Here is a 26,067-nt window from a genome sequence, read left to right on the forward strand (position 1 = left end):
GGCTCAGTAATTAGCACGGCTGTCTCACAGCACCAGGGTCCAGGTTTGATTCAAGCCTTGGGTGACTGTCTGTGTGGAGTTTGCACATTTTCCCCATGTCTGTGTGGGTTTTCTCCAGGAAATGGGTCTGGTTGGGTTACTCTTCAGAGGGTTGGTGTGGACGTGTTGGGCTGAAGGACCTGTTTCCACACTGTAGAATCTCATCTAATCATAGCACAGGGAGTGATCCAGAGACTAGTACTTTTGAGGTACTGCTTGCTCATCTTTGACAACTGCTTAAATTGTGATTGTAGGATCACAGTCTCCTTCCTATCTTTATCATTGGTAATGTGTAGGAGATTCCGTACCTGACACCTGTATGACATCTTTTTAGTAGATGGTAGCCCAACCATAAAGAACTATAGTAGATTATTCAGCAAAATATATGGCTGCTCTGGTGAAATTGTGACATAACTATGATAGGAGCTAGATATCCCGAGTCCTGGCGGAGCATTTTCACTTTTACCTGCTGCATTAATTGGCACCAGTGCAGGAGGGGATTGGAGCTGGGACCTGATATGTTAAACAGGCAGACCTTCAGCCTTCAAAGAAGGACTGTTGAGAACAGGCATACCTGATTGATGATTAGAGTGGAATTTGGTTTGCAGACCTGCGTTATAGCCTTGATCTAATGAAGTTTTAAAAAAATGAAACTTAAATGACCTTATCTTTACTCAGAGAGTTGTGGGTGTACGGAATGCAATGCCAGCAGTGGTTGTATAGTCAGATATATTATGGTCTTTTAAGTGACTCTAGGATAGACACATGGAAATTAATACATTGAAGGGTATGTAGGTTAGTCTGATCTTCGTGTGGGATAAAAGGCCAGCACAACATTGGGGGCCAAAGGGCCTGTACTATTCTGCACTATGTTCCTAAGCTTTCTTTTAATCTATATCCGGAATCCACGTCTTTCCTAGACATTACCAGCTAGTTGGAAGTGCAATACCTCAATGAGCAAATTAGATATTTCTTTCTGAACCTGTACAAATTCATGGGGTTATGGTTGTGGTGGTGTTGGGAGAGAATGGAGACAGATAGAGAGTGAGAGTGAGAGTGACAGGTCTTGGTTCTGAGATTTCTTTTTGCCCTGAAGTTATGAAGAAAAGCTTATACTGATTTTGTCATCTGTAAATGAAAAAAACAGAGAAATTAAGCTAACTAGAATTAGCACTAACATGTAGTGTTTAAGGTGTTTTCAGCATAATATCAAGTGGTGCTACACAGTAATAATTGGCTCACTAATTCTCAGTTGAGGTGTTGCCTGGGATACTCAGCTTCTGATCTCATTACTACCTTGGCCCAAGCACAGACAAATGAGCTGAACTCGGGAAGTGAGGCAGAAATGACTGTCTTCAACATCACGGCAGGCATTTGACAGAGTGTGGCATCAAGGAGACCCAGCAAAATTCAAATCAATGGGAATTGGTGAGTGGGGTCAATTCTCCACTGGTTTGAGTCTCTAGCACAAACGAAGATGGTTGTAATTATTGGAGATCAATGATATTAGCTCCAGAAGATCACTGTAGGAGTTCCAACCATCTTCAGTTACTTAATCAATGACACTGAAGTCTGAAGTGAGGACATTCACTGACTACAGTATTGAGTACTACTCATAGTTCTTCATGCAGCATGGATGACCTGGACAACATTGAAGCTTTGGCTGATAATGGGCAAGTAATATTCATGCCACACTATTTCCAGACGGTAATAATTTCTAATATATGAGAATTTAACAATTTCCATCAATATTCAATGACATTATAATCTCTAAATCTTCAGCTATGAATGTCCTGTTGGGTTACCATTGACCAGAAAATGAAGTGGACCAGTCAAATAAATACTATCATCTGGAATTGTGCAGTGAGTAACTCACCTCATGACTCTCAAAGCCAGTCTGCCATTGACAAAGCATATTTCAGGACTGTGATTGAATATTCAACACTTATCTTTATGAATATAGCCGCCACAACATAAAAAAAAGCTCAATACAATCCAGGTCAAAACAGTCTGCTTGAAAAGTGTCTCTACGACTGAGTGGCAGTTATGTATATAATGTACCAGGTGCACTGCAAAAGCTCACAATGTCTCCTACAACAGCACAGCAACATAATTAAAAATGACAGCCCCACTAAAAGGCACTGCAACAAAACATCGACAGAAACATATCAAATTAAATGAAAATGTTATCTTTGTAGGGGATGCTTGCACTCTTGTCAAGTAACCCCCCGAAAAAGATGCCTACCAGTCACAGAAGGCAACACGGCTACTGGAAGACACAGTGCGCTCTGTCTCCATAGGCAACTCGGTGCACAAAACTAAAGAAGAGAGGTCAATCTCATGCTGCCTGAATCTGTTAATGGTTTCTTTGGCAAGACTCCCCAAATTATATACTCAGTTCTGTCTTGCATTTTTTACTGTTGTGCGATAGTTAGCCTTTTTTGTTCAGAATATCAATCCCAATGACCGTGTAAGGAGTACTGTACTATTTGTCACTGAATGGTTGGAAAGATAAGTTGTTCTTAACTGGTGTATGGAGCAATGAATAGGTAGATAATACTCTGAGGTCATCTGTGATGTCACTTTGACAGCAGTAATTACGTCCCCATGTCCTACTAAGAGGCTGGCCCCTGCACAGATCAGAGCATGTTGTTCTATCGCCTTATCATCATGTACAGTGTAACAATAAACATAGATTAACAGTTCTATGAAGTCTGACCAAAGCTTGTATTACAGTACAACAAAATCATACTAGATGCAAATGAATCAACTTACTAAAAATTAGTTTAAAAATTCAGTGGGTCTGGCAGCATCTATGGCGAGAAAGTGGAATTAATGTTTCTCCTCTCAGAATGTTCTGAAGAAGAGTTGTTGGACCCTAAACATTAACACTGCTTTCTCTCCACAGATGCTGCCAGACCTGTTTTTCCAGCAATTTGTATTTCTGATTTCCAGAATGCACAGTCCTTATTTTTGCTTAAGAAATGTTAATGATCAAAGTGCCTTGCAATGTTCCAGTATGTTGATTCATTGCCCTCTACTGGTTATTTATATGAACACATAGGACAAATATTACAATATCCTTTCAAGAACTTCATCTGTTAGAAATACATGCTGGGAGGTCAATACCTTGAAGAGTAAGTTTGCTTTCTTGAAATACATGACTAGTGAGTCAGATTGAGTGACAGAAGCCTGCATTTGGAAAATCTGAATTAATAGCTGATCTTATGCATGAACTAAAAATGAATGAAAGCCCGGTCAGGTAAAGAGCTTTGACAGCTATCTTGATGAGCTGAAAATGTATTGCTGGAAAAGCGCAGCAGGTCAGGCAGCATCCAAGGAACAGGAGATTCAACATTTCGGGCATAAGCCCTTCTTCAGGTTCCTGAAGAAGGGCTTATGCCCAAATTGTCGAATCTCCTGTTCCTTGGATGCTGCCTGACCTGTTGTGCTTTCCAGCAACACATTTTCAGCTCTGATCTCCAGCATCTGCAGACCTCACTTTCTACTCGAAGAGCTATCTTGATGAGGTTGGTTTCAGCAATGGATTCTCCCTAGGGCCACAATATGTTAAAAATGATCATAGGTGAAGCAAAACAAGCTAAGTAGGGCTGCATCGTTTACTAAGTTTACTGCTCGGATTTCCTGTGGTCAACCCTGATTACTTATTCTCAATTCATTTCAGCATTGTGTTGGGCTGGACGTGTCAAAACAAAGGCAAGAGTTTGGGTGAGTTAAGAGCTGCTGAATAAACCATGACATTCTGTTTGCACTTAACGACCAAGTGGCAAAAGATTCTGTTGTATATTTTTGCCTTTCATTTTATTTTATTCTCTTGTGGGATATGGATGTCACTGGCTGGCCAGCGTTAATTGCCAGCCCCTAATTGGTCTTGGTGAGCTGCCTTCTTTAACCACTGCAGTCCACATGGTGTAGGTAGACCCACAATGTCCTTAGGAGGGGAATTCCAGTAACTGGACTCAGCAACAGTGAAGGAACACCAATTATTTCCAAGTCAGGACGTTGAGTGGCTTGGAGGGGAACTTGCAGTTGACAATTTTACCATGTACGTCCTGCTCATGTCTTTCAAGATGGAAATGGTCATGGGTTTGGATGGTTTTATCTCAGTATATTTTGTGAATTACTTCAATACATTGATTGCTGTTTAAGAACAAAGCCACATAGCTTATCTATCCTTAGCCACATCCCATCTTACAACCCTGTCTAAGTCAGTGCTACTTTTTCCCAATAGCCTGTGTACCTCAGCACCTTGTCACTATTCAATGCGGGACTGTCACGTACAGGAAATCTTTAAAATGCTTCAATGCATTCATGTTCATTCAGCAAACTGAAGCTGCCTTTGATGTCAGATCCAAAACAGACTGCTAAACATTTGGACAAATATATTGTCACTGAATCCAGCTCTCATCTTCTACAACTGGGTGTGAATTAAGTCCCATATAGCTTGTTATTTTTTTTAGATTAGATTACTTACAGTGAGGAAACAGGCCCTTCGGCCCTTCAAGTCCACACCGACCCGCCGAAGCGCAACCCACCCATACCCCTACATATACCCCTTACCTAACGCTACGGGCAATTTAGTATGGCCAATTCACCTGACCCGCACACCTTTGGACTGTGGGAGGAAACCGGAGCACCCGGAGGAAACCCACGCAGACACGGGGAGAACGTGCAATCTCCACACAGTCAGTCACCTGAGGCGGGAATTGAACCCAGGTCCCTGGCGCTGTGAGGCAGCAGTGCTAACCACTGTGCCACCGTGCCGCCCAAATGTTATGCTTAACATTGCTGCACTGTATCATGCAGGGTTAATGTTCCTCCTGCTCAATGTCCTCATTTTCCTCTGCAGAATACTATTCTTGCTCTCATTACTCTTCAGCTTTAATGACATCTCCCACTTGTCTGTTGCAATTGTGAAGAGCACAGCATGCATTGATTATACAGCAAGGCTGCTGAGACACATCCAAGCATCTGAAGTTTATCTTCAGCACACCTCTCTTTCAGTCCACTATGGTCTTTGTTGAAGAATAGGCAGTGTTGCATCTAATTTTGGATTCAGTCATGCAATTGTGTAACTGAGTCATCAGCCATAGTCATCAGCCTTGTCTCCCAGTCACCATCCATATAAGAAATCGAGCCCTTTAGGTGCAGCAGGATCATAAAAGTTCTCAAGAGTATGGACATCATAACAACTCCCAGGCTACCTTGTGCAAACTTCTAATAAATGATCACAGATCATTTGCCCCTTTTCTAGTTATGCTATGATATGGCCCTCTCAATGAGATGTGTATACAGTCTGTCCCACCTTGTGCCAGGGAGAAAGCAGCTATGTTGCCACAGTGTACTGTCAGGGCTGTAGCAATGACTTTGCCATGAGGATATGTGATAAAGTTGAATGATCTGGCAGAAATTGCATCAGTGTTGGTCTTTGTATACTTGTGGGTCGAGGACTGAGAAAACCCACACAGGGGCCAATTATGTAAACCATTAGCACACTTGTCACCCAGCTAGGATAGTCACCTACTCCTTCCATGTGCACGCCCTGCTTCAGCAGTCGGTACAGTCCTGTGATAGTGTATTCCTACAGTGGGACGAGGAACACTCTGACAAGGACAGCCATGGAATACTTCTGCATGGAACTGCGACATGGGACCTCATTCTGATGAATGCAGCAGTCGTCATGTCGCAAAGAGATAGTAGGAGATTGTAAATGCTTTGTGGTACTGAGACCTTGCTCTCCTAGCTCCACATTGCCCAAGAAAGACATCACTGCATGTTGGTGAATACTAATAGGTCAAAGAGAGAAGGAATTATTTCCAGGCCTTTGTGCAGCCAACTGCAGAGATACTGCAGAATCTTTGTGCTTTATGCTCTGAAAATGCTACTTTCGAGGTCACCACTTTCGAGGTCACTTCTATTCCACAGAGATTAGACCTTCTATCTGCAATGGCTAATTACATGGTGAAGTTTGCTTGTAACCAGCATTTGCATCCCACACAGTTTGACATTGCATACATTTCACATGCATAATGTGATGATTACAGATGACCTCAATCTGTACTGTGAAAGAGACATTGAAAGTCTCAGCTCAGCCTGGTAAAGAAGTTCAACCCTAACTGACTCCCCTGACTGTAGTGCTGGTAATGTCCATCCCAAGCAGTTGATGGACTGCCCAAGGCCCTGTAATGAGATTGAATAATGTCCTTTATTTATTGTATCAAGATGCCGAGGCTGGCAGCAAACCACGCCCCCCCCCCACCCCCACCTTGATTTAACTGAGGACTGCTCCCCTTAGACTATGAGTCTGAGGCATTTGGTTGATGCATGTGGAATGTGTTTCCGATATTGGTTTTTGGAATATGCTGTAGCTGTGAGATAGTTGCTGTACCGCATGACTGACAAACATGATAAGGTGAGTGTGTTAAAGAGCAAGGTCAGATGGAATTACTGAGACGTAAGATCTGGCTGAATGGGCAAAGTGCCAAAGGACAAGGCAAGGCAGCGATGCTGTGGGCATCAAAAGACTCACAAAGTGAACAGAGTGAACGAGCAGTCCTGAGATGCAGCATCGAATACATGAGATGGGTGCCTGTGTGCAAAATGTCCTTGCAGCAGCATTCTAATAAAAAGCGCCAGTGTGCTCCAAAGTGTAGCATTTAAATGAAAAATCTTACCGTAAGTGGATCAGAGATTTGCCATGATGCTGTGTTGAGGCTAGCATGTGTCAGATGCAAAAGTCTCTGGGTGCCAGATGTGTACCGCTGCTGCCTGTGGAGTCTGCTAGGAGATGTTGGTGCCTGGTGTCCAAAATGGAGATGTGCAGAAGCATGTGGTGAGATGGCATAGCCAGGTAACTGTTTTGAATTTCGTTTTCAGAATTGTTGCTCTTTCATAGCTGTCCGGAGGATGGAAGCATGGGAAACTGCATATTAATGAAGCAAGATTAATTAATAATGCAATAACAATACAGAGCAACCTCGGTTATCCGAAAGTCAATTGTCTGAATTTCGGATTATCCAAACCAGATCTCAAGGGCTGATAAAAAATGTTATCTGTTATCTGAACAATCAGTTAGCCAAACAAAATACTGTTCGCCCATTTCATTCAGATAATCGAGGTTGTTCTGTACATGCAAATAGGCCTCTTGTGCTCACGTGTAAGAGTTGCTTTCAACACTTAGTTTGAAAGTGGGACTTCACACTCTTCACATCGAGAAGCTCTTCACTGGCAATCTCATGAGTTTTTCCAATTTCTTAGCCATTGCCTATATCCTTTACAATTTCCTTTTAGCCGTATGTACAAAATCTTTACTGAAAATTCTCAGTTGTCTATTCACAGCACAACTTAGTGTAACTTGAACTACTAGCAAACACACTAACCCGTAAGGGTCACAGTTGGTTTGTAACCACCCTGCTTGTGTATGCAATGTCAGGCAAAACACAAACATGTTTTTGTTTTGCCCAGAGCTACCTTTCTTTCAAATCACATCATATTTTTAATCTGGGACACAACCCATAGGACATCAACATTCAGCTTTTTGAACAGCATCCTTTCCTTTGAAGTGACGCTGCCTGATGTTCCCTTGACATTCTGATGTGACACTTCCTAGGGATTTTAGAAAGCCATTGAATTTACATTATCAGCCAGTGTTTCATGTTGTTTCCTTTTTTTAAAAAAAACACATGTTTCACTTAAAGTTCAATAATCCATAAGTAACTTGAGGTTGTGGTCCGTTTTCATAACTGTAGCCAATATTTACTTAAAGAAACTGATGGAAAATGCACTATGGTGATTGGAAACAACCCATCACTAGTAGCTGCTGATTCCTCTTCATGCTTTTATTAACATTTGTATCTATCTTGCATGAAATACGATGATTGCAAAATTTCAAAAGTAATGCCCAATATTCACTTGCTGGTTTACATGGGATTTTGACATAGATAACCCATGAAAGTTTGAGTTGTAAGCACTTTTACTTTTTTTTAGTTCATCCTGTTGTGCTAAAATGCCTTAAAATTAAAGTTGGCTTTGTCTTTAATTCACACACAATATTTCACAATAGTAGATATCACCCAATCTGTTAGGAGAAAAAGAAACATTGAAATCAACTATAATAAGTCTGTGGTAAACATCTGCTGAAAAACAACAAACAATGAAATAACAAAATGTTTCAGCCTCTTTAAGAGCCACAAAAGTTCTCTAATTTCTCTGTGGTCCATTCCAGATGGGAAAAGTAAGGAGCCAGCTTAGTTCTTACCTTCTATTTGTCTGAGAGTGGGACTCATTCTGAATCATACTATTTTGAAACAATCTAAAATATCAGCCTCAATCCAGGATTTCTAATGAAATGGATGAGGTCAAATTTTCCAGTTTTCAGTGTCTGCCCCGAGCCATTGGCTTCGGGTTTTGTGAAATTTCTGCTTTGTGACACTGACAAATGCATTCCTACCACATGCTAAAAAAAGCCAGATGTCCAAAGTTGAGCTTAAAATGTAGATGGACAAAATTTCCATTAATTGCAAAATTGCATTGTCAAATATTTTGGATTGTTCTTCAAGCATCTTCAAGCTCTGATAAAACCTGTGACAGATGAGGCCTCTGACCTGACCATACAATGTGCCAGAACCTTTCCCGTTCTTTATCTGATGTGAAGCCAGTTTACCATCTCAAACTGAAACCCAGATGCTGCAGCAATGAGCAGTGGCTTTAGTATCTGGAGGGAATTGACAATTTTTGTTGTCCAGTTGTGGAGAAAATTTTTGCAATTCTTTCCATGTCATATTTTAAAAAAGGGTGGTTGCAGTAAATAAGAAATCACAGTCCCAGTAATAACACTAATTTATTGCCAAAAAGTTTGGCAGCTTTTCTTTAGCATGTGTTGAACAAACACAAGAAACTGATGGAAAATGCGCAAGATGATTTTTTTTTCATTTTGTTCATTTTTTTTCTTGACACAACTGGCATTTATTGCCCATCTTTAATCGTCCTTGAAATAATGGCAACAAGCCGCTGCCTTGAACTGTGAGTCTATGTAAGGTTACGGTACTCCTAAATCACTGTTAATTAAGGAGTTACAGGGTTTTGATCCGACGACGATGAAGGAGTGGCAGTGATATGCTTCCAGGAAGTCAGGAATGTGTGTGATTTCAAATTATGATGTCTCTAATTTCCAGCTGCCTTGGTCTTTCTAAATAGCCAAGGTTGTGGGTTTGGAAGACGTTGTCAAAGTAGCCATGGTGAGTTACAAAAACATTAAGAATTGCAAAACATAAGGGCACCGTTTAGTCTGTTTCTTCCAATGTTGTTTCTTTGCAAGAGTCAGGTCGAGCCTTCCATGATTCTCTGTCAAAGGAGCTGTGGCGATTGCTGCAATAGGTCTGAAAGATGCTGTCGCTGCCAAACCACTGGCCAACCCAAACAGATTGCTTGATAAACAATACAATCAGAAAAAAGAAACTCAGAGAAACAATTGTGAGTAGTCCCATTTTGAGAAAACTTTACCTTTGTGGAACTGGCTGTTGGTCTCGAACCCTAGAATTAAAAATGGGCAAATCTGCCAGGATGGATAGCATCCCATCAGACTTTCTGGACCAAATTGGCCCATTGGCAAAACAATAGCTGGAGAATGGCCAGCTAGATGGCTAAAATCTGGTGCAAGGCAATGCTAATAGCCAGGCCTAAACCAAGAAAGTCAGAAAATGACCCTGGGAGCTACATTTTGCTGCTTTCTGCAACTTATGTAACCTTCTTAAATGGCTCATCCTTTTAACAATTCAATGGCTTATGAACTCTTGCCTCTCCTAAAAGTAGGCTGGCTTTACGCTCTACTGAAGATGGGAATTCCAAGTACTACTGGCCGTTTGAGAGATGAAATCCTTTCTAATTTCCATCTTAAATGTTACACTCCTTATTTTGAAAATATGCCCCTAGTTTCTCCCATAAGGAGGTACTTCTTCTCAGCATTTACTCTGTCAAGTCCCCTTCAGAATCTTATATATTTCTGAGTGCTGAAATGACTAAATAATCCAATGCTGGATCCATAAGTGCTGGTAAGGGTGGGACAAGTGGTGTTCGTTTAAGTGTGTGGGTAGAATATTTGGGGTTTTGCATGCTCCTTCTGCTGTTTGCATTTGGTGTCCATCAAGGAATGTCGGAAACGTTCAAAATGTTGGTTCCTTCCTCTTCAGCTTGGGTGGTCTTGGATTTGATATTCCCACGAGTTACATATTTCCAGAGAGGCCTTGAGGATATCCTTGAAGTTTTTCCACTGCACTCTCAGTAACCACTTCATTTGCTGAAATGGAACAGCTTGTTTGAAAGACTTGTGTGAGGCATGCAGATAATATGGCTTACCCACCAAACACAATTGATCACAACTGGTGCCTAATGCTGAGGCTGTTGCCTGAAAAATGACACTGATGTTGAAGTAGGAGATAGTGAGGACTGCAGATACTGGAGATCAGTGTCGAAAGTGTGTTGCTGGAAAAGCACAGCAGGTCAGGCAACATCCGAGGAGCTGGAGAATCGACATTTTGGGCATAAGCTTTCATCAGGTCTCAGCAGGAGAATCAAAATTTTGGGCATAAGCCCTTCATCAGGATTCCTGAAACATTGATTCTCCTGTTCCTCGGATGCTGCCTGACCTGCTGTGCTTTTCCAGCATCACACTCTCGACACTGATGTTGGAGTGCCTACATAACCCGTGGATTTACAGGATTTTGCAATGCCTTTGCAAGTGATATTTCCCAAGGGGTTTAAAGTATCTGCTGTACATTGATTATGTGGGACTCAGGTGGAAGGGTTAGTTTGTAACACTACTATTCCTGAAGATCATGAACTTTGTGACAGTTTTAAGGTCTTTGTCATCATTTTTGTCCTCAGATAGACAAATGGAAGCAATGTTGAATGTCATTGTTGATGTCTACTAACTAGGGTGAGGGGAGGTTCCTGATATTTGGGAATTAGTCTACTTTATCCAGTGCTGAAAATGTGTTGCTGGTTAAAGCACAGCAGGTCAGGCAGCATCAAAGGAACAGGAAATTCGACGTTTCGGGCCAGAGCCCTTCATCAGGAATGAGGAGAGTGTGCCAGGCAGGCTAAGATAAAAGGTAGGGAGGAGGGACTTGGGGGAGGGGCAATGGAGATGTGATAGGTGGAAGGAGGTCAAGGTGAGGGTGATAGGCTGGAGTGGGGTGGGGGCGGAGAGGTCAGGAAGAAGATTGCAGGTTAAGAGGGCGGTGCTGAGTTCGAGGGAATCGACTGAGACAAGGTGGGGGGAGGGGAAATGAGGAAACTGGAGAAATCTGAGTTCATCCCTTGTGGTTGGAGGGTTCCCAGGCGGAAGATGAGGCGCTCTTCCTCCAACCATCATGTTGTTATGTTCTGCCGATGGAGGAGTCCAAGGACCTGCATGTCCTCGGTGGAGTGGGAGGGAGAGTTAAAGTGTTGAGCCACTGGGTGGTTGGGTTGGTTGGTCCGGGCGTCCCAGAGGTGTTCCCTGAAGCGTTCCGCAAGTAGGCGGCCCGTCTCCCCAATATAGAGGAGGCCACATCAGGTGTAGCGGATGCAATAGATGATGTGTGTGGATCCCTCTATGACCCCCACTTTAATGAATTTCAGGCATGACGTAATGTCAAACTCTTCCTCAGTTGTCTTCACCTCTGTGCCCATTTCTTTGGACAAAAGTCCTCTCCCTGTCCCACAGACTTCTTTGCCCAGCTCCAATACTCTCCCTCCACCTGGATGCCTCCCTCTGGCTTTTTACCTGCACTCAATCTGTTCATTGAGAACTGTTGATGTGACATTGGTTCCCTCAATTTCTCTGTCCCCATCACCCAATCCAACCTGTACTTACTTTAAACTGACTGCACTCCATGTGCTTAGATACAACCCTGACTTTGTTATTAAGCCTGTTGATAAGGGTGGTGCTGTTGTAGTCTGGTGTACTAAACTCTACATTGCAGAGGCTGAGCGCTAGCTCTCAGATACCTCCTCCTATCTTCCCCTGGACCATGAACCTAGCATAGCACATCAGTCTACCCTATCAACTACAGTCACTCACCGCATTTCATCTAATCATCTCCCCCCAACTGCCTCTAAGCTGATAGACCCCAGACCCACACAGCTCACATTTACCTCCTTCCAAAAATTCATAAACAGGACAGCCCGGGCAGACCCACTGTTTCAGCCTGCTCCTGCCTCACAGAACTCATCTCTTCTCACCTTGACTCAGTCTTTTCTCAGAGGAGAAAGTGAGGACTGCAGATACTGGATATCAGAGTCAAGAGTGTGGTTCTGGAAAAGCACGGCAGGTCAGGCAGTATCCGAGGAGCAGGAGAGTTGATGTTTCAGACATAAGCCCGTCATCAAGAATCCTGAAGGGCTTATGCCTGAAATGTCAATTCTCCTGCTCCTCGGATGCTACTGACCTGCTGTGCTTTTTCAGCACCACACTCTCGACTCAGTCTTTCCTCCCCGATACAGTCCCTACCCATTGCATCCATGATTCCTCTGACACTTTACACCAGTTTACAGTTTCCAGCCGCCTCCTCTTTACTATGGACGTGCAATCCTTTTACATATCCATTCCCCATCTGATGGTCTCACAGCTCTCTGCTTCTTCCTGGAGCAAAGGCCAGATCTGTCCCCATAACAATCCTCCTCCTCTACTTGGCTGAGCTCATCCTCACCCTCAACTACTTCTCTTTTAACCCGTCTCATTTTCTTCAGGTCAGAGGGGTGACCACAGCCCAAGTTATGCCTGTCTCTTTGTGGGGTATGTGGAACATTCCTTATTCCAGTCCCATTCTGGCCCCACATTCACAACTGTTTTTCCAATATATCGATGATATAATCAGTGCTGCTAAGTTGACCGATTTAGCTTCCAATTTCCACTCTGCCCTCACCTGGTCTATCACCGACTCTTCCCTTCCCTTCTTCGATATCTCTGTTTCCATTTCTGGGGACGGGCTGACTACTATTATCCACTATAAACTCACCAACTCCCACAGCTACCTGGACTATACATCCTCACACCCCGCTTTCTGTAAATATTCCATTCCATTCTCCCAGTTCTTCTGTCTCTGTCACATATTCCAATGAGGCCAACTTCAAAAAGGGAGCCTCCAAAATATCCACCTTCTTCCTCAAACAAGGATTCCCAGAACTGTTATCGGTAGAGCCTTCAATTGGGTCCGACCCATCTCCTTCACTTCTGCCCTCACACCCTCTTTCCTTCCACAACAGTGATAGGGTTCTCTGTATCCTTATCTACCAGGATCCACATTCAGAAGATCATCAGCCACTATTTCCACCAACCCCAGCAAGATGCCACCACTAGACACATATTCCCCTTCCCTCCCTTGTCCACTGTCCACAGGGATCATTCTCTCTGGGACACCCTGGCCCACTCATCCTTCACTCCCAACAACCCCACACCCCCCTAACATCCCCACAGTGCTTCCCCTTTCAACCACTGAAGGTGTAGCACCTGATCATTTACTTCCTCCCTCTTCAATATCCAAGGGCCCAAACATACCTTCCATTTTACATGCACTTCTCACAATCTAGTCTACTACATTTACTGCTCACAATCTGGTCTCCTCTACATTGGGGAAATGAAGCATAGACAGAGTGACTGCTTCACAGAACATCTGTGGTCTGTTTGTAAAAATGACCCTGAGCTTCTAGTTATCAGCCACTTTAACACATCACCTTATTCCCTGATCATCTCTGTGTCAGACTTGCTGCAGTTTTCCAGCAAAGCTCAGCGCAAGCTGTAAGAACAACACCTCATTTTCCACTTGGGGACTCTGCAGCCCTCTGGACTCAATATCGAGTTCAATAATTTGAGGGCCTGAACTTTCCCATATCCTAGCCTTCCACCCCACACACCAGGTCTTGATATCACATAGTCTGCCATTACACACTACCTATTGTTAGCCACTAAGAGCCTCCATTAACAGCTATTCGGCCTCTTTGCTAGATTGTTTTTGACTTCTTTTTCTGTCCAACTGTTCTTCTCTCTCTTTGGGCTCTTTCTCCATCTATTGTTCACTCCTCACTCCCTCCCTCCACCCTATCTTCGGCGTATTTCTACATTTTCTGAGCTACCATCAGTTCTGAGAAAGGCTCACCAGACCCGAAACTTTAACTCTGAGTTCTCTTCACGGATACTGGCAGATCTGCTGAGCTTTTCCAACAACTTCCGTGTTTGTGTTTGAGGTTGAGGTCTCTCATGTTGAGGACTTAGTTTTGTTTGAAGATATTCTTGAAGTGCTCCTTCCAAGGAGCATTCATTGTGTTCATGTCCTTGGCAATGTCATTCCATTCTTATCTCTGTTTTCCTGCTTTTTGTCTCCTTCTTTTCTTGAACAAAAGTGCAATATTTACAGTTTTCCATTACAATGGAACCTTTTCAGAATGTACGGAATTTTGGAATACAGCAACTTGTGTCTCATTGAGGAAAAGCTTTAAAGAGTCAGAAGATAAATCACTCATGACAGAATAACCAAGCTCTAACCAAAACCTGTAGTCACGGTATGTTAAACCCCTGGTCAATAGGGACAGCCAGGTTGCTGCTAATGAGGCATTCTATGATGTCAATGCTAAGGGAAAGTGGTTAAACTCTGATTTTTGGAACTGGCTATTGCCTGATATGTATGTGGCTCAAACGTTATCAGGCAATATCACCATCTTATTGTCTTAGCATTTTCTAATTTGGCAAAGTTTAATCTCTGATACTCTGCAAAATTGTATTTTTCTGCATGCTTGCAGGTTAGGTAAGTGTTTGTACAGTTATAAAGAGACAGGATACGTTTCTACATTTTAGTATTTTTAATATTTTCTGTATGATTTTAACATAATGGAACAAACTGTTTTCATAATAACTGAGAAATACTTGTCTGGGTTAATTCTTCCAAATGGCACAAAGCCAAGTACATACTGAATTACAAAGAGAGCATCCTATTTAAAAATAAAAAAAAACTTGCTGTCAAACAAGGAGGTGGAGAAGACGAAAGGGTTACTTCTCTTCATTAGATTTAACAATAACAACATTCACTCGTCCTTTGCCTTTTTAATAAAAATATGGTTTACCATTCTTATTAATTAAATTGTTAATTTCACTTGCTGCATTATGCATGATCTGCTGCAGTCTCACCCAATTTTCTGGGCAAAAGTGGGGACTACAGATGTTGGAAATTAGAGTCTAGATTAGCGTAGTGCTGGAAAAGCACAGCAGGTTAGACAGCATCGGAGGAGCAGAAAAATCGACGTTTCAGGCCTTCAGGACTTCATCAATTACGAATCTGGTCCATCTTCTTTTGCATACTCCTTCAGATGAAATTTCCTTGATGGAGATAGCTTTGAAAGTGGGGGTTGTGGGGGTGGAGGCTTTGTAGGAAATTTAAAAATTGGTACAAATCCATCTTCTGCACATGTTCCCAACTCCCTGGTCTGCCAATCTAATTGGAAGTGACAGGGAAGCCATGAGAAGCTTGTAACAAGCCACTTACATTCCACTTCACAGCTGATATTCTTTATTTTCCTCACCCCCCTCCCCAACTAGATATATATAAATACCGTCTTGTAGGTCTAAGAGATGCCTTTGGTTTTTTTGGATAGAGTCAAGCTCCAATGTTTGTTTCCTTGATATGCCACTATACAGAACCGAACTGCGTTTGTGACTGGTTATATATACTTTATTTTTTTAAATAAACAGAGTAAATTTTTGAAATAAACTACAAAGTATGAGTCAACGCGATGTGTCAGGAATATGAACAAATCCTCTGGGTTTCCCCCCACAATCCAAAGATGTGCAGGTTAGCCGAATTGGCCATGCTAAATTGCCCATAGTGCTCACGGATGTGTAGATTTGGTGAATTAGAGTCAAGATTAGAGTGTGCTGGAAAAGCACAGCAGGTCAGGCAGCATCCAAGGAGCAAGAAAATCCTTGGACATTTCGGGCAGGAGCCCTTCATCAGGAATGAGCTTCATTCCTGATGAAGGGCTCAGTAAGGCATTCGAAAAGGTTCCCCATGGGAGACTGGTTAGCAAGGTTTGATCTCACAGAATACAGGGAGAACAAGTTGTTTGGATACAGAACTGGCTCAAAGGTAGAAGACAAAGGGTGGTGGTGTGGGGCTGTTTTTCAGACTGATGGCTCTATGACTCCTGCCAGTGACCTGCTGTGCTTTTCCAGCACCACCCTAACCTGACTCTGATCTCCAGCATCTGCAGTCCTCACTTTCGGTGCAGGCTCGGTGCATTAGTCAGGAGTAAATGTAGAGTAATGGGGCAGGGGAATGGGTCTGGGTGGGTTACTCTTCGGAGGGTCGGTGTGGACTTGTTGGGCTGAAGGGCCTGTTCCCAGACTGTAGGGATTCTGTGAAACAGATGAGAGGCCACTTGGCTGCAGGAGGTTCAAGTTGCAACTCATCCTGACTGTGGTGCAATGGTAGTGTCCCTACCTCCGAGTCAGGAGGCCCGGGTTCAAGTCCCATCCGCTCCACAGGTGTGTAATAACACCTCGGAGCAGGCTGACTGGTGAGATCTCGGCCGACAACGATTCAAAGTGAGATGGTCAAAACCTGGATCAGCCCCTGGTTGCCTAGGCGATGCTGAAATGAGCGGTGCAGAGCACGCATGCGTCTCCTGGCCATTCCCTCAGGCTGTCCATCGGTGCGAAAACTGCGCATGCGTTGTGTGGCCGTACCCCCATGCCACCCGCTGCGCATGCGCATTACGGCCGCATCTTCACGCCGTCCGTCAGCGCTGGAACCGCGCATGCGCCAGCGTCCTGGTTGCCCTGGAGTTTGGAGGAGCAACTGGGAGAGACACTGAGCTTTGAAAGAAAGTTCAAGAGCTCCTAAAAACAAAGCCAAAAGGCACGCACACGATTGTTTCGTAAATCAGTAAAATTTGCTACAGGGAGATTGGAAGAGTGGGTGTCCAGGCTTGCAGGAAACCCACCTGGAATTCCTGGAGGATCTGATACAGTGTGGAGGATGAAATCAAACAGTCTGTAACACCGACCACCCCTTCCAGCTCAGGGGAAGTCCAAGCACCCATAAGCTACCCTTCCCACACTGCTGGCATCATGTCAAACAGGTAAGCAAGGAGTTAATTTGTGTAGATTAAATATGCATCAAAGTATGTAGCGAGAGGAAATAAGGGAAATTGAGCATTTCAACAGAACATATTGCAATGCTATAGACTTCGTTAGAAATAGTGATTGAACTAAGATTAGATTATGCCCCAGGCTGAACAGGATTGTAGCATATTCATTTAGTTGTAGCATGATATTCTGAAGTTCCTTTTGGACAGAAAATCAATCTTCACTGAGCTTTTTAAAATCAGAATTGCATGTTAATTGAAATTGATTTGCAATAGACCAGTCGCATTATTGCTTTTCAATTGGGCGGCACGGTGGCACAGTGGCACAGTGGTTAGCACTGCTGCCTCATAGCGCCAGGGACCTGGGTTCAATTCCCGCCTCAGGCGACTGACTGTGGAGTTTGCACGTTCTCCCCGTGTCTGCGTGGGTTTCCTCCGGGTGCTCCAGTTTCCTCCCACAGTCCAAAGATGTGTGGGTCAGGTGAATTGGCCATGCTAAATTGCCTGTAGTGTTAGGTAAGGGGTATATGTAGGGATATGGGTGGGTTGCGCTTCGGCGGGTCGGTGTGGACTTGTTGGGCCGAAGGGCCTGTTTCTACACTGTAAGTAATCTAATCTAATCTAATTGTGAAATGGAAGTAATTTGTAATGCGAATTACATAATGCAATTATCAGTGACCTCAAGGTACAATTAAAAAATGTGAAATGGGTTTCCAAATTTTAGAATTAAGATTCATTAGTTTTTTCATTTTTGTTTTGAGCCAAAATGTATTCCATTTGGTGATTTGAGTAAAAACAGAAACATCATCATAAAAATCTAATATCCCTCTTTAGTATTACTTTATTTATAAAATTGTAATACTACAGTGATCCATTCAAGTTTTGGGAAAACCTTCTAAAAGTGATACAATATTCTAGAAGGTGCAAAAGTCAGTAATCTGAATATTGCAATCTGTCAGATTTTGCACTGCAGTATTGCACTGTAGCTTGTTAAGTTACTTTGGTGTTCTACTGTCTACAATAACACTACAATTGAAAGGAGAACACATAAATGATGCTGAGCACAGGTTAATGATAGCTGGCATAACATGAGGTGTAGTACAATTTGACATTAGAGTCATAGAGATGTACAACACTGAAACAGACCCTTCGGTCCAACTCGTCCATGGCAACTAGATATCCTAACCTAATCTAGTCCCATTTGGCAGCACTTGTCTCCTATCCCTCTAAAACCTTCCTATTCATATACCCACCAGATGACTTTTAAATGTTGTTGATGTACCAGCCTCTACCATTTCCTCTGGCAGTTCATTCCATACACACACCATCCCCTGCGTGAAGAAGTTGTCCCTTAGGTCCCTTTTAAATCTTTCCTCTTTCACCTTAAAGCTATGCTCTCTAGTTTTTGACTCCCCCACCCCAGTGGAAAGACCTTGCCACTTTACCCTATCCATGCCCCTTGTGATTTTATAAATCTCTATAAGGTCACCCCTTAGCTTCCAACTTTCCAGAGTAAACGCTCCCTGCCTATTGCTAAGTCATTATAGAAGAAACATCTCATCCACTCTTGGATACTTAAATGAGACCTCATGGAAAGTAAGAATGCCTAGAAATAGCGGCACGGTGGCACAGTGGTTAGCACTGTTGCCTCAGTGCCAGAGACCCGGGTTCAATTCCCGACTCAGGCGACTGACTGCATGGAGTTTGCACTTTATCCCCGTGTCTGTGTGGGTTTGCTCTGGTTTTTTCCCACTGTCCAAAGATGTGCAGATCAGGTGAGTTGACCATTTAGGTTCTACATAAGATATCTATAGACAGTATCAAATTCATTTCATGTTTTGTCTAAGTGATGCCAATTAATGCAGTAATAAATCCAGCACAATTGATCGGAACAAAAATTCATCCCATAATAACCATCCATTGGCCCATTGACTGGAAAGGTGTTTGTGTGATGAAGACAGTAGCTAAACTACGCTCAATCTTATTGTCAAATAAGTTGCCAGCTTTTACCCATTTATTGAAGGGTTACCACATGGTTATTAAACCTGACTAGAACAATTAAAAAATGTGAATTAAAATATTTTCTGTAATGCTTAAAAAAATGAATGTGTTGTCATTTCTCCAAATAGTGACTTACTTGACATTGAAATTACTATGAAGCCAATATTGTCATAACTTTAATAAATCTTAAATTGTATGGCATGGCAGACAGTTGGTACATAAGAACAGAAGTCGGCCTTTCAGCCAGTTGAGCCTGCCAAACCATTCAATCTGGTTATGGATGATAGAATACTTCGATGCTTTTTACCCACCCCATTGCTGTCAATGTATTTTGTAAGTTTCCATGAGATCACCACCCCACATCCTTTGAAACTCTAGGGAATACAGGCCCAGTTTACCCAATGTATCTTCACAGGACAGTCCTTCCATCTCAGGGACAAGTCAAGTGAACCTTTGTTGCACTCCCTTATGGGAATAATATCTTTCTTGAGATAAGGAGATCAAAACTGCACACAGTACTTCATGTGCTGTGTAACCAAGCTCCCATGCAGTTGAAGCAAGGCTTCATTACTCCTGTACTCAGAATCTTTTGCAATAAAGACCAACTTTCCAAGAGCTTTCCTAATAGCTTGCTGCACTTGCACGTTAGGCTTCAGACATTAATTGACAATGATACCGAGGTTCCTTTTTACATCAACACATGCCAATCCCTGCCATTTAAGAGATATTCTGCGCATCTGTTCCTCTTACTAAAGCGGATAATTTCACTTTTTTCTATATTATATTCCATCTGCGGTGTTCTTGCCCCTTCATTAAACTGTTCAAAGCCCCATGATACAACTTTACATCTTTCTCACAACACACATTCTCATTTAGCTTTGTATCGCTTGGAAATACTATACTTAATCCCCACTTCCAAATCACCCTCATATTTGTGAGTGACTGGGGAACAACTACTGATCCTTGCAGTATCCCACTAGTCATGGCTGCCTAAGAATTCCCCTCTTGTTTCCACTCTGCTTTCTGTTTATCAGTCAGTCATTAATTACATTACCTCCTATCCCATCTGCTTTTATTTTTCTGAACAGCCCCCTATGGGTGACTGCATTAAAATCCTTCTGAAAATCTAAGTAGAATATGCAACTTGATGCACTTGTATAGTATGATCTGCTTGTAAAGCTCGTAAGACAAAACTTTTCATTGTACCTCAGTACACGTGACAGTAATAAATCAAATCAAATCAAATCCATCATCTCTCGTTCATCAATTTAGTTTGTAACAATTTTAAAACAAAACTCATTGGTGCATCAAACATGATTTTTATTCATGAACCCGTGCTGACTATACCTAATCAGATTTTTATCAGCTTGGTTGTTTATCACAGCCTTTATAATCGATTCTAGCCTTTTCACTTCTTCTGATATTAGGCTAATGGTCTGCAATTCCCTGTTTCTCTGTCTGACTCCCTTCTTCAATAATAGGATGACATTTGCTAACTTTATTATCCTCAGGAAGCATTTCAGAATCTGTACAATTTGAGAAGATAACCATTGGTGCATTGTCTGTTTCTAAAGCTAATACCATCAGAGACTTATTAACTTTCAGTCCCAATAATTCCTCCAGTTCAAACTTTTATTGATGCTAATTTCCTTCACCTCTTCATTCTCCCTAGTTGTTTGGATACTGAAGAAGGACATTCAACCCCTTGAGCCTGCATCACCATTTAATACGATCATACCTAACAAACTCTTCAATTCCTTTTACCCACTCTCCCCCCACAACACTGTACATCATGCATAATTGGAAATCTATCAATCTCTATGTTAAACATATTCAAAAGACTGAACTTCCACAGTACTCTGTAGTAGAGAATTCCAAAGGTTCACAATCCTCTGAGTAAAAAAAATTCTCCTCATCCCATAGTATTTTATATTTATACAGTTCTACATATTGTAGCATATGTTTCTTATACTGAAGCTCAAAGTGAAGATTTTAAGTTATCCCATCTCATCCATTCCTTCCAAAACAGTTGTTGTCCAGACCAGTGACAACAAAAAATATTTTGCCCTCGTTGCCTATGAAATTGTGATAATGAAGACAATCTTACTGCCTTCTACAATCCTCAAGGGTGAGACATGTGTTGCATGGGATGGCATCATTAGGCAGGATGGGAAATGTTAATTTCCCGAAGTTGGGTTGAGATGCAGAGATTTAAGTTGCTTGTGTGCTTTTAGTACATCGAGGATTCTGCGAGCTTATAGTGGAGTCTTTTTTTGTATTCAGTACTCATGATTGTAAACCCTTTTGTTATGGTGAAAATCACAGCCTCAGAGTCAGAATCGGGATTCAACGACGAGTTTATTGTACAAAGAAACCGGAGCTCTGGGGAGAGAGGCAACTGCCAGCACGGCTGTCAGTAGCGAGCCTTCTCTCACCCTTGGAGCATGTCATGATATTTTATACATTTCATGGTATAATATTTCAAGTATCGAGTCTTTGTTTATACAGCATGATTTGTTTCCAGAAAACATTACAGAGTCATTGTCAGGTTCAGCAGCTACTCGGAAGTCGATTGTTGCAGTAATTGATCGTGATCGTTTTTCCTGAGAAGGAAAATCGTTTTCCATTACTGCAAATCTGAAGTATGAACACCTATTTCCAAGCAGTCTTAGGTAGTTAACATTTCAACTGAAGGTGGTGGCTGGACTCAGACAAGTTTGCTGATGACACCAAAATTGGAGGTGTAGTGGACAGCGAAAAAGGTTACCTCAGATTACAACGGGATCTTGATCAGATGGGCCAATGGGCTGAGAAGTGACAGATGAAGTTTAATTTTAGATAAATGTGAGGTGCTGCATTTTGGGAAAGCAAATCTTAGCAGGACTTATGCACTTAATGGTAAGGTCCAAGGGAGTGTTGCTGAACAAAGAGACCTTGGAGTGCAGGTTCATAGCTCCTTGAAAGTGGAGTCGCAGGTATAGGATAGTGAAGAAGGACTTGATATGCTTTCCTTTATCGGTCAGGAGTTGGGAGGTCATGTTGCTGCTATACAGGACATTGGTTAGGCCACTGTTGGAATATTGGGTGCAATTCTGGTCTCCTTCCTATCAGAAAGATGTTGTGAAACTTGACAGGATTCAGAAAAGATTTGCAAGGTTGTTGCCAGGTTTGGAGGATTTGAGCTATAGGGAGAGGTTCAATAGGCTGTTTTCCCTGGAACGTTGGAGGCTGAGGGATGACATTATAGCGGTTTATAAAATCATGGGGGGGGGCTTGGATAGGATAAATAGACAAAGTCTTTTCTCTGGGATGGGGGAGTCCAGAACTAGAGGGCATAGGTTTAGGGTGAGAGGGGAAAGATATAAAAGACGTAAGGGGCAACCTTTCATTCAGAGGGTGGCATGTGTATAGAATGAGCTGCCAGAGGATGTAGTGGTGGCTGGTACAATTGCAACATTTAAAAGGCATCTGGATGGGTATGTGAATAGGAAGGGTTTGGAGGGATATGGGCCAGGTGCTGCCAGGTGGGACTAGATTGGATTGGGATATCTGGTTGGCATGGACGAGTTGGATCGAAGGGTCTGTTTCAGTGCTGTACATCTCTATGACTCTATGACCTCGGTGGGAGTGGACGTTACTGATGTGTATTCTCTCCCCACCCGCCTTAAACTAATCATCTATGTTCTGTGTCTTTTGCTGGCATCCTGTTAGCCTCAGGCAGTATCTGTGTATGCTTTGCTGTAGTTTTCCATGTAATGGCTCAGTAGCCATCTTGTGTGCTAAGTGACCAACTTATGGCTCAGTGGCTATCTTGTATCTGTGTGCGCCATGTCAGCATGCCCTGTGTCAACTCCCACTTCACTCCCCACTTTGTGGTCAAGGAGGCGACTTTAGAGATCTCCAATAGACCACCCAACTCACATCTAGACCTTTGTTAAGGTCTCCTCATCCCGAGGGGTATCAAGGAACGTGAGTTTCGTTGAGGGCTCTTCTGTGGTGACTCTTGCTCCTGGCATGGCCCACATCAGTAGCACCTTACCGCAAAGCGTTAAACACCCGAGGCCTAGGCAAAATACCAGTATGAGTGAAATAAGGAGAACAATCCCGTGTGTCAAATAGCGTCCCCAGGATTTACCTACCAGCCATTCTAGCCAGCTATCTCCTCCTGTGGCACCTTGTCTGAAGTCATCTAGCTGGTCCCGAATGTTTTTGATGTCTGTGTAACATTGTAAGCATCGTTAATGACATAGGTTATACACTTGTCAACAATGATTGCACATACTCCCCTTTGCTGGGCTAACTGATAATCCACCACGTAATGTGTCTGAAGTGTGTAAAGTCTGAGTTCAGCCAATTCACCATTGATTGCTTGTAGAGCCTTTGATGTATTGTTCCTGATGAAGGGCTTATGCCCGAAACGTCGAATTTCCTGTTCCTTGGATGCTGCCTGACCTGCTGCGCTTTTCCAGCAACACACTTTCAGCTCTGATCTCCAGCATCTGCAGACCTCACTTTCTCCTGTTCCCTGAGATTGTCAATCCACACACAATATAGTTTTGATTTAGTCCCTGCCCTCCCCTTCACTGTTTGATCAAACAGCATTGCCCTTTGAGATGTGAAGGGCACTGCTTGTCACAGGCCACTCCGGTGGTTCTTTTCTTCCTGGTGGTGAAAATTTGAATAAAGATTTGTGCACTTTGTGTCTTTCACTGTCTCACACCTGCACACACACCACATGGGTGCTGAGGGAAAAATAACCACTACCGCAGTTAGGCTTAGTGTGTGTGAGGGCGCGGGCGGGGGGAGGGGGGGGTGGTGTTGGAGGGAGGGTGGTAAAGCAAAATGAAAAGACTGTCAGAGGTTCTGTTCACTTTGAGAGCTGGCTCTTGAGCGAGCTGGATCAGTGTGTGTGTGTGTGTGTGTGTGTGTGTGTGTGTGTGTGTGTGTGTGTCCAAGGACTCTCCTCCTTGACTGTGTCAGAGGGGAAGTGGGAAAAAATATATAGTTTTGGTTTTTAGCGCTGATAACCCTTGCCGGCCCCTCAAAGACAGAGATCCCCAAAACCCGTACTGCAATGATGATCTGCCAATCAGCGCAGGATTCCTGGCTGATGGAGCGGGTCACTATCCTTCTCCGAACATATCCCCTGCTGGGGCATGGTACAGCGAGGAGTCCTATCATTCCTACTGCGAAAAGATTCAGGAGGTTTGGTGTGTCAGGAGTGTAAATCCCCTTAAAATAAGAAAACGAATCCCCTCCCTGCCCAAATGCACACAGTGTCCTGTTCCTGTGCCTGCTTGTCTTTCCATCTTGCCTCTGACTCCCCGTTTGCTCCCCCCAGCTGGTAGGTATCAAACTGGTATGTCCATGTGGCAGAGTGTCATTGCACTGTCTGCATATAAACTGCCTTCCCGCGGTCACGTTCAAGCATGCCTGTTCGCTGCAGGTGCAGGTAGGTTGTCTCTGGGTGATTGTACAGTGCTGGTGAGTACGTTGTGTCTGCACACATGAACTATTTCTCGGTACCAGGGCATAAACACATCTCCATCCCTGCCCCGGTGAAACAGAGTGGGTAATCAGCGATGTTTAAGTAGGTCTTCCCCCCCGTTGGTGTGCCCAACCCCATGGGCCGGTGGGTTTGACCAATTCCACACACCTACCCTGGAGTCCCCTTTTGTATTTCCCTGGCTGTCCCTTCCATGGCACGCCCGAGCTGTCTATTGTGTATAAGTCGTGAGGGGTCCACACAGGGGTGGCCACAAATATGGATTTGACTGATTGCACCAGTAGGTAATTCCCATGTCAACTTAGCTGGGTTTTTAAAAGAGGTTGTTCTCAAATCCTGACAGGCTTCCGAAACAGTAGTACATACTCTCGTATGTACATGATTAAAGTTAAATGATGTTAATAGTCAGTGTCCCTTTTTTTTAAAACAATGGTACCCGGAGGTAGGCAACCGTAGGTGATTTCTGTGCCTTATCAGCAGTTTTACCCATGCCTCTGGGTGGTTTGCTTGGTTGTGGTCACGGTGCTCTCCCCTTGGTCACTGTCTTGCTCTCAGTTCCTGTCTGTGCCTGGGGTTATGGCCAATCATATTAGTTCGTTCATAGGAGTCCTTATACGGTTCGAGTTGGGTCCGGTGATTGACTCCACGTTCCTTTTTCCCTAATGTCTATATAGGCGCAGAGGTGTCACCACTGATTATCACTTTGTACGAACGATTCCATTTTGGGGAAAAGCCGAGTTTGTCAGGCCCGGTTTGTAGGAGGATGCGGCTCCCAGCTGCTGGGACCTCAGGGAAGATTTTGAGTTCCCCTGCCTTGTCCTTTTGGTCTTGTCTCTCATTTACCAATTTACCATCTCTTTTAGTTGGGTGCTTAATTCTAGTACATATTTTAGCGGTACATATATCGGTCCCACCCATTATAGTGGTGTTGGTAATTGCATTGCTCGCCTAGTCATTAATTCGTAGGATGTTAGTCTGGTTGGCCTATTCGTGGTGTCTCTTAATTTCATTAGTATGGCTGGCAGCACTTTGGCCCATGTCCTCCCTGATGTCTGCATGGCCTTAGCTAAAGCATTTTTAAGGGTTTTCTTCATTCTCGTTACCATCCCTAAGCTCTGGGGGTGATAGAGGATACAAAAGTTTTGTTTTATCCCTATTAGCTGGCATCCTGTTTTCATAACTTTGCCTGTGAAACGTATCTCTTGATCGGAGTTGGTCTGTAGAGATACTCCACTTCGGGGTTACCTCCTATGCTAGAATCCTGGCTCCAGTGGCAGTGGTACAGTTCTTGGTGGAGAATGCATCTGCCCATCGGGTGAACTGGTCTATGATGACCACGCAGCACATTTCCCACGGGAAGGTGGTAGTTGGTGTTCCCAGGGTCC

General features: G+C 43.3%; 1 protein-coding gene across 3 annotated transcripts in view; it reads left to right on the top strand.

Annotated features, from left to right (window-relative positions):
• iqca1 (IQ motif containing with AAA domain 1) overlaps positions 1–26,067 on the top strand; it is a 193,671-nt gene that overhangs the window by 6,908 nt on the left and 160,696 nt on the right. For 2 of the 3 annotated variants that reach the window (XM_060827499.1, XM_060827502.1), the window contains exon 1: positions 16,897–17,169. In XM_060827499.1, coding sequence (XP_060683482.1) covers positions 17,159–17,169 — 11 coding nt within the window. In that variant the 5' untranslated portion in view covers positions 16,897–17,158. Of the gene's footprint in view, positions 1–3,724; positions 3,769–16,896; positions 17,170–26,067 lie in introns of those variants that run through there. The other variant, XM_060827500.1, reaches the window with a different exon arrangement.

The sequence above is a fragment of the Hemiscyllium ocellatum genome, chromosome 7, assembly GCF_020745735.1.
Source record: "Hemiscyllium ocellatum isolate sHemOce1 chromosome 7, sHemOce1.pat.X.cur, whole genome shotgun sequence".
In the NCBI taxonomy this organism is placed as follows: domain Eukaryota; kingdom Metazoa; phylum Chordata; class Chondrichthyes; order Orectolobiformes; family Hemiscylliidae; genus Hemiscyllium; species Hemiscyllium ocellatum.